This window comes from Vespa mandarinia, unplaced genomic scaffold, assembly GCF_050613455.1.
Source record: "Vespa mandarinia isolate Hongniang unplaced genomic scaffold, ASM5061345v1 scaffold_55, whole genome shotgun sequence".
NCBI classification, from domain to species: domain Eukaryota; kingdom Metazoa; phylum Arthropoda; class Insecta; order Hymenoptera; family Vespidae; genus Vespa; species Vespa mandarinia.
This window is the reverse complement of record NW_028197189.1, coordinates 162,985-173,122: the sequence shown is the minus strand read 5'-3', so window position 1 is coordinate 173,122 and position 10,138 is coordinate 162,985. Positions and strand designations below refer to the sequence as shown.

The 10,138-nt window shown below is 35.0% G+C and overlaps 1 protein-coding gene across 1 annotated transcript; it reads right to left on the bottom strand.

Annotated features, from left to right (window-relative positions):
- Window positions 1–7,048: 7,048 nt before the first annotated feature.
- On the bottom strand, window positions 7,049–9,250 carry LOC146872093 (uncharacterized). Its single transcript, XM_085664384.1, has one exon. The coding sequence runs from the start codon at window positions 9,248–9,250 to the stop codon at window positions 7,247–7,249; it is 2,004 nt and encodes a 667-aa protein (XP_085520510.1). The 3' UTR covers window positions 7,049–7,246.
- Between the last annotated feature and the right edge of the window lie 888 nt (window positions 9,251–10,138).

Below are 10,138 nucleotides of genomic sequence, written 5' to 3'. Positions count from 1 at the left end.
TTTCAATGATTTTACATTCTATCGACGCAGAATGAAGAATATAACAAGAATATAACGTTTTTACTATGTGTAAATACGCGTTATAACATGAAATTTGTCGAAAAATGTAATCGACGTATGCGAATTTCGGTATATGAGAAGATAAAATCGTCAAATCTATCTAAATACTTGTGCCACAGATTGAAAAATGTTACCAATCGATTCAGAACATTTCATTTCATAAGATCAAACATCAATTTTATAGTGGAATCGAAGTTTTTAACATTGTTTCATTTCGTATATACGATTTTTCGCTCATTTACGCGTATCGACGAAAAATGAAAAATTGAAATCTCGTCCGATTTCAATGATTTTACATTCTATCGACGCAGAATGAAGAATATAACAAGAATATAACGTTTTTACTATGTGTAAATACGCGTTATAACATGAAATTTGTCGAAAAATGTAATCGACGTATGCGAATTTCGGTATATGAGAAGATAAAATCGTCAAATCTATCTAAATACTTGTGCCACAGATTGAAAAATGTTACCAATCGATTCAGAACATTGCATTTCATAAGATCAAACATCAATTTTATAGTGGAATCGAAGTTTTTAACATTGTTTCATTTCGTATATACGATTTTTCGCTCATATACGCGTATCGACGAAAAATGAAAAATTGAAATCTCGTCCGATTTCAATGATTTTACATTCTATCGACGCAGAATGAAGAATATAACAAGAATATAACGTTTTTACTATGTGTAAATACGCGTTATAACATGATATTTGACGAAAAATGTAATCGACGTATGCGAATTTCGGTATATGAGAAGATAAAATCGTCAAATCTATCTAAATACTTGTGCCACAGATTCAAAAATGTTACCAATCGATTCAGAACATTTCATTTCATAAGATCAAACATCAATTTTATAGTGGAATCGAAGTTTTTAACATTGTTTCATTACGTATATACGATTTTTCGCTCATATACGCGTATCGACGAAAAATGAAAAATTGAAATCACGTCCGATTTCAATGATTTTACATTCTATCGACGCAGAATGAAGAATATAACAAGAATATAACGTTTTTACTATGTGTAAATACGCGTTATAACATGAAATTTGACGAAAAATGTAATCGACGTATGCGAATTTCGGTATATGAGAAGATAAAATCGTCAAATCTATCTAAATACTTGTGCCACAGATTGAAAAATGTTACCAATCGATTCAGAACATTGCATTTCATAAGATCAAACATCAATTTTATAGTGGAATCGAAGTTTTTAACATTGTTTCATTTCGTATATACGATTTTTCGCTCATATACGCGTATCGACGAAAAATGAAAAATTGAAATCTCGTCCGATTTCAATGATTTTACATTCTATCGACGCAGAATGAAGAATATAACAAGAATATAACGTTTTTACTATGTGTAAATACGCGTTATAACATGAAATTTGACGAAAAATGTAATCGACGTATGCGAATTTCGGTATATGAGAAGATAAAATCGTCAAATCTATCTAAATACTTGTGCCACAGATTGAAAAATGTTACCAATCGATTCAGAACATTGCATTTCATAAGATCAAACATCAATTTTATAGTGGAATCGAAGTTTTTAACATTGTTTCATTTCGTATATACGATTTTTCGCTCATTTACGCGTATCGACGAAAAATGAAAAATTGAAATCTCGTCCGATTTCAATGATTTTACATTCTATCGACGCAGAATGAAGAATATAACAAGAATATAACGTTTTTACTATGTGTAAATACGCGTTATAACATGAAATTTGTCGAAAAATGTAATCGACGTATGCGAATTTCGGTATATGAGAAGATAAAATCGTCAAATCTATCTAAATACTTGTGCCACAGATTGAAAAATGTTACCAATCGATTCAGAACATTGCATTTCATAAGATCAAACATCAATTTTATAGTGGAATCGAAGTTTTTAACATTGTTTCATTTCGTATATACGATTTTTCGCTCATATACGCGTATCGACGAAAAATGAAAAATTGAAATCTCGTCCGATTTCAATGATTTTACATTCTATCGACGCAGAATGAAGAATATAACAAGAATATAACGTTTTTACTATGTGTAAATACGCGTTATAACATGAAATTTGTCGAAAAATGTAATCGACGTATGCGAATTTCGGTATATGAGAAGATAAAATCGTCAAATCTATCTAAATACTTGTGCCACAGATTGAAAAATGTTACCAATCGATTCAGAACATTGCATTTCATAAGATCAAACATCAATTTTATAGTGGAATCGAAGTTTTTAACATTGTTTCATTTCGTATATACGATTTTTCGCTCATATACGCGTATCGACGAAAAATGAAAAATTGAAATCTCGTCCGATTTCAATGATTTTACATTCTATCGACGCAGAATGAAGAATATAACAAGAATATAACGTTTTTACTATGTGTAAATACGCGTTATAACATGAAATTTGTCGAAAAATGTAATCGACGTATGCGAATTTCGGTATATGAGAAGATAAAATCGTCAAATCTATCTAAATACTTGTGCCACAGATTGAAAAATGTTACCAATCGATTCAGAACATTGCATTTCATAAGATCAAACATCAATTTTATAGTGGAATCGAAGTTTTTAACATTGTTTCATTTCGTATATACGATTTTTCGCTCATATACGCGTATCGACGAAAAATGAAAAATTGAAATCTCGTCCGATTTCAATGATTTTACATTCTATCGACGCAGAATGAAGAATATAACAAGAATATAACGTTTTTACTATGTGTAAATACGCGTTATAACATGAAATTTGTCGAAAAATGTAATCGACGTATGCGAATTTCGGTATATGAGAAGATAAAATCGTCAAATCTATCTAAATACTTGTGCCACAGATTGAAAAATGTTACCAATCGATTCAGAACATTGCATTTCATAAGATCAAACATCAATTTTATAGTGGAATCGAAGTTTTTAACATTGTTTCATTTCGTATATACGATTTTTCGCTCATATACGCGTATCGACGAAAAATGAAAAATTGAAATCTCGTCCGATTTCAATGATTTTACATTCTATCGACGCAGAATGAAGAATATAACAAGAATATAACGTTTTTACTATGTGTAAATACGCGTTATAACATGAAATTTGTCGAAAAATGTAATCGACGTATGCGAATTTCGGTATATGAGAAGATAAAATCGTCAAATCTATCTAAATACTTGTGCCACAGATTGAAAAATGTTACCAATCGATTCAGAACATTGCATTTCATAAGATCAAACATCAATTTTATAGTGGAATCGAAGTTTTTAACATTGTTTCATTTCGTATATACGATTTTTCGCTCATATACGCGTATCGACGAAAAATGAAAAATTGAAATCTCGTCCGATTTCAATGATTTTACATTCTATCGACGCAGAATGAAGAATATAACAAGAATATAACGTTTTTACTATGTGTAAATACGCGTTATAACATGAAATTTGTCGAAAAATGTAATCGACGTATGCGAATTTCGGTATATGAGAAGATAAAATCGTCAAATCTATCTAAATACTTGTGCCACAGATTGAAAAATGTTACCAATCGATTCAGAACATTGCATTTCATAAGATCAAACATCAATTTTATAGTGGAATCGAAGTTTTTAACATTGTTTCATTTCGTATATACGATTTTTCGCTCATATACGCGTATCGACGAAAAATGAAAAATTGAAATCTCGTCCGATTTCAATGATTTTACATTCTATCGACGCAGAATGAAGAATATAACAAGAATATAACGTTTTTACTATGTGTAAATACGCGTTATAACATGAAATTTGTCGAAAAATGTAATCGACGTATGCGAATTTCGGTATATGAGAAGATAAAATCGTCAAATCTATCTAAATACTTGTGCCACAGATTGAAAAATGTTACCAATCGATTCAGAACATTGCATTTCATAAGATCAAACATCAATTTTATAGTGGAATCGAAGTTTTTAACATTGTTTCATTTCGTATATACGATTTTTCGCTCATATACGCGTATCGACGAAAAATGAAAAATTGAAATCTCGTCCGATTTCAATGATTTTACATTCTATCGACGCAGAATGAAGAATATAACAAGAATATAACGTTTTTACTATGTGTAAATACGCGTTATAACATGAAATTTGTCGAAAAATGTAATCGACGTATGCGAATTTCGGTATATGAGAAGATAAAATCGTCAAATCTATCTAAATACTTGTGCCACAGATTGAAAAATGTTACCAATCGATTCAGAACATTGCATTTCATAAGATCAAACATCAATTTTATAGTGGAATCGAAGTTTTTAACATTGTTTCATTTCGTATATACGATTTTTCGCTCATATACGCGTATCGACGAAAAATGAAAAATTGAAATCTCGTCCGATTTCAATGATTTTACATTCTATCGACGCAGAATGAAGAATATAACAAGAATATAACGTTTTTACTATGTGTAAATACGCGTTATAACATGAAATTTGTCGAAAAATGTAATCGACGTATGCGAATTTCGGTATATGAGAAGATAAAATCGTCAAATCTATCTAAATACTTGTGCCACAGATTGAAAAATGTTACCAATCGATTCAGAACATTGCATTTCATAAGATCAAACATCAATTTTATAGTGGAATCGAAGTTTTTAACATTGTTTCATTTCGTATATACGATTTTTCGCTCATATACGCGTATCGACGAAAAATGAAAAATTGAAATCTCGTCCGATTTCAATGATTTTACATTCTATCGACGCAGAATGAAGAATATAACAAGAATATAACGTTTTTACTATGTGTAAATACGCGTTATAACATGAAATTTGTCGAAAAATGTAATCGACGTATGCGAATTTCGGTATATGAGAAGATAAAATCGTCAAATCTATCTAAATACTTGTGCCACAGATTGAAAAATGTTACCAATCGATTCAGAACATTGCATTTCATAAGATCAAACATCAATTTTATAGTGGAATCGAAGTTTTTAACATTGTTTCATTTCGTATATACGATTTTTCGCTCATATACGCGTATCGACGAAAAATGAAAAATTGAAATCTCGTCCGATTTCAATGATTTTACATTCTATCGACGCAGAATGAAGAATATAACAAGAATATAACGTTTTTACTATGTGTAAATACGCGTTATAACATGAAATTTGACGAAAAATGTAATCGACGTATGCGAATTTCGGTATATGAGAAGATAAAATCGTCAAATCTATCTAAATACTTGTGCCACAGATTGAAAAATGTTACCAATCGATTCAGAACATTGCATTTCATAAGATCAAACATCAATTTTATAGTGGAATCGAAGTTTTTAACATTGTTTCATTTCGTATATACGATTTTTCGCTCATATACGCGTATCGACGAAAAATGAAAAATTGAAATCTGTTACGTCCCAGACGGGAGAAAACACAAAAAAAAGAATTTTTAATTGTGAGCTGCTAATACGGTCAGGTCAAGGACTACCCTTCTACTCCAACCTCGCAGACTCCTCTCGTTTTGGTACAAGGACTCGGGATTGAGAGCAAGTGATTCCTGTTGCTCGAAGAATGGCTGCCGCATAGAAAACCGTCCGCTCCTTTGATGTATATTAGCGCCAATATATTTTTACTGACTTACCACCGCTGCCAAGACTTTCCAACCAATGAATGATATCAGGGGGTTGCCGTATATCCTGGACTGGAATTCGCCCCCTTGGGTAGATATTAATTCAAACGCCCTCAGATTCTTTAGATGAATGGATGGGAAGTTCGGTGGACAACGAGATGAATGAAAAGTATCACCACAATTTAACAATAACGATTTAATATATATATATATATATCACTAAAAATACACTAAATATACAGTTCGGTAAAACATTTGATTCAAACCATGAATTAGTTATTTGTGCGCGGAACTCGGGATACGCGTAATAATTATTTATTCTAATTTGTAACTAATTTACAACTTCACCCGAATTAACCAGTAGAAAGAGAGAAGAAAGATTCTTCCGTTATGGCCCTTATACTTGTTTAACCATACGGTCGCTCTCGAAGGCGTAATTGCCTATGAATCGTATGTCGTAATAATAAAACTACCCAGTAGATATGTCTATAATTCCTAAGTACAATGTTAAGTTGATTTATCTTAAGCGCGGAGCTAAAAGTATTGCTGCTGATCGGATTGAGCGACGGATGAAGACTGGCTGCCGCTCCGCTGGTCTCCCACTTGGTTGACTCCCCAATGATGTTGCTGCGCATGCGCGCCGCTCAGACTTGCCGCCAGCACGCGAGGGTATTGCCCGTGGGAAAGGAGTGGCGTGATGTAGTACAAGCATTCCTTCGTTACTTTTCTGGGAATTGCTGCCAGTCGACGCTTATCACCGGATGTAGTTCCGAGAATTCTTAGCCTCAGGAATGCGGTTATCAGCGGATACATTTCACAGAATTCTCGGTTCCCAGGCGCGGTTATCACCGGATGTAGTTCCTGGAATCCTTAGCCTCTGGAATGCGGTTATCACAGGATGTAGTCTAGCCATTCGTGATATGAATGTCTCGGCTTGTCGCTCTATCTTTATTACTTATATTCTAAATATTACAACATTATTATTTTAATAATTATTATTTAATAATGTGTGCCATTATAAGTGTGCGAGGATTTTAATAGTATATAATTATTGTTATTTCTAATTATGATTCTCATCTTAATAATTATGTAATATAAGGTCCCTTACCGCTATTAATCTATTATTAATCTGTTTTTATGCGTGTACGTATATATGTATATATATATATACATATATATATATATTGTTAATTTCTAGATATAAGGTCTTACCTATGTACTTTATTCTGTTTGTTTAACAATTTTTATTTTGACATATGTTCTTTCTTTTTATTTATTAAGTGAACCTTATCTAACAATAGTGTTCCCATTTTAATAATAATAGTGAATTATATCTCTTGTTAAAATTTCTGAGGTGCGATTAATTATTATTATGGCGTTACCCACTGTAGATTAACCTACAGAAGATTTCCGAGAGCAGAATTACCGATGTTGGATTATCTAAAGTAGAACTAGAGACAGTATGATTACCGACAGTGGGATTAGCATTTCCGTATCCTATATACTAATGTCTAGAGATGCTTGGGTACCACACGTCGTTATACGGCGACGTGACACCTCCCCCCTTAATTGAGTCGTTAGGAAATTTCTATTTCTGACGACTTGTTTTTACGAGCTGCTAGGATGCTTTCGAGAATCGGATATTTTGAACTTCCTCTGGTTGCGGGTGTCGGAGTAGCATCATCTTTTGTGTCGTCCACCGTTACTTCAATGGTATCACTATTTCCTTCACCCTTTGTTGTCTTCCTTCCGTCTTGCTTATCTGATCGTCCCAGATGAAGAAGTAGATGCGTCAACGAACTCCAGATGGCTCCTAACAGATGTAAGCTCCATCCATAGACAGTATGGAGCACGTATCCTCTGATAATGGCGTCGACACATAATTTTACGCCTTTAACTAGGATAAATAATCCGATCATTCCAGCACTTGCTGATCCAAATGCTAAAAAGCCTTGCCACAGCTTCGAGATTGCGCTATCCGTAATTTTGTTGATGTCTGCTTCTCCCAATAAGTTATACATCGAAACAGTGTTAGGTGGGATGCGGTGTCCTGTCGCTCCTCTGGCAATTGTATTTAAAAGTCCTGGTCTCTCTGCGGGGAACATGATGTGGTCCCGTAAGTTGTCCAAGTCTTGATGCGTATATATTCCGCTCGTCATTAAGTTCTTGGTATTAATATATTTCCATGCTAGCTTTGTTAATGGTTGGAGTGTTTGAGGAGGGAGTACCTCCACAGGTTTCGGTGTCAGTCTGTACCAATTTCCCTCCAAGTAGTACATGGATGGTAGTAGTGCGTTGCATTCCTTTATGGTGCCTGTCTTTACCAGTATTCTCGATTTTGGTGTCAGGTAAAGACTGTTATTCTGGTGCGTGACAGGTAGTTCATGGTAACATTCTTCTGATTGCCTAATGCTGACTGGGACGGGTGTACATTTTACTATGTGAATGACTTCCCCTACAGTTACTGCCATGTACCCAGCTGCCTTCATGATTGTATAAGCGAACTCATCTGGGCGGAGGGTTGCTAATGCCAAAGCGTTCTTAAGGACCTGTTTTTCTAGTTCGCACTTTTGCCTAATTACGTCGCTGTACAGGGCTGTCATTTGCGTTCTTATGTGTTTTTCGAGGTAAACAAATTTGGAGTTAACATAAGCGAACAGATCGAGGTTTTCGACTGATAATTTTGCTTTTGACGCAAAGGTCCTTCCTTTCTGCGTCTCTAGAATGAATAATTTTGGATGCTCGCTCAGTAGTAAAGTATATCCGCACAAATGATGCTCTGCTCTTTTTTCCAAGGTGAATGTAACGTCTTGAGTCGTGATGGTGTATATGTCCGGGTATACTTCCGTATTACCCATGGTTTTTAATTTGGTCGCAAATCCTTCATATAACACCTTGTAGTTATCGAAGTTACAGGACGACTCCGGCCTGGTCGACCAAAACGCATTTCCTTCCTCGTCGGTTAGGCACATTCCATCCGTAAATACGCACACCTCTCCTTTGCTCAAAATCACGTTGTTCTGTCTTATCTTTACAGTAGCATAATATTCCTTGATGTTAATTTTGAGTGATGCTTGCACCACTACATTGTCCCACGTGCCGTACGGATCGGCGTATTGTGTTCCCGAACACTTGCCGTCCATTGAAATTGATCCTGCTAATGTGGCACTCCGATATTCGGTGGCATTGGCCCGCAATCCTGATACCTGCAGGGTCGGTGTTATTCCCATTATACCGGTGTTGAACGTGGCCTTGCATGCCTCAGCTGTTAAGTCCATCAGGTATATTCGCCTTCCATTTTGAACAGCTGACACATGTGATGACATTCCGCAATAATAAATTGTTCTATCAATCTCCACTCGGCATTGGTATACGTGCGTGTAATCGTATTCTGCTAATTGTAGAAGCTGAATGTAGACTTCTGTAGCATTGGGTGCATGTGATGGGATATTACATTCTCCCGTGTCCAATAGTGAAATTGTTGTGATGTTGGTTGATCCTCCCCCACAGTCGTACCCCAACAAACAGTAACATTCAGAGATGATTCCTACGGTTGTTATTAAAATTCCGAGAAGCCCCATGGTTTCTGTAAAATAATCACCTTAACCTATTTCATTTTAGATATTCTTAACTTATTAGCATGCACTATCCTAGTATGGTTTCCTATTGATAGTTTAACATTATTTCGAGGGAGTATTTCTAAAATCTGATGAGGTCCTGTATATTGGTTGCCGAATTTGTTAGTAGGTTCCTTCAGTAAAAATACCTTATCCCCTTCCCTTAGCGTTAACGGTCTTGCTTTCTTGTCGTAATACCTTTTTGAAGTTTCCTTCGATCTCATCAAATTTTGTCGTGCTACCTCTTGTGTTCTATTTATTTTGTTTATTAGATTCGCGTAATATTGTAAGTATGTCCTGTCCATTTCATCGTCCAAAGGTGGATCTGAGGCTGGAACCCTAGCTAATTTTCCGAAGACTAGTTCGTAGGGCGTGTATCGTGTTCCCTCGTGTACACTTGTATTATATGAAAAGATAGCCGTGTCTACCCATTCGTCCCAATCTTTTTCCTTATCCGTAAATTGCTTCAGGTACTCGATTAGGACATGGTGAGACCTTTCCAATGATCCGTTTGACTGTGGGTAGAAAGCTGTAGTTTTGTACTGCTTTATCTTAAATTTACGTGCTATAGCTCGTAGTAGGGTACTTAAAAAGTTTGATCCTTGGTCTGTGAGTATTGCCCTAGGCGCTCCGAACTTACAAATTAAATTTGAGATTAAAGCATTGGCAATGTCTATTGATGTTGTGCTCGCAAGAGGGACGGCTAAAGAGAATTTTGTTAACTGATCCTGAATCGTCAAAATATATTTATTCCCCTTTTCAGTCTGGGCTAGAGGACCCACTACGTCGAGTGCTACTTTATCGAATGCAGATCCTGGTGTGTCCGTTAACACCATTGGTTGCTTATTTTTG

Excerpts from the sequence above, each read along its gene's own strand:
- LOC146872093 (XM_085664384.1), bottom strand. The coding sequence starts at position 9,250 with ATGGGGCTTCTCGGAATTTTAATAACAACCGTAGGAATCATCTCTGAA.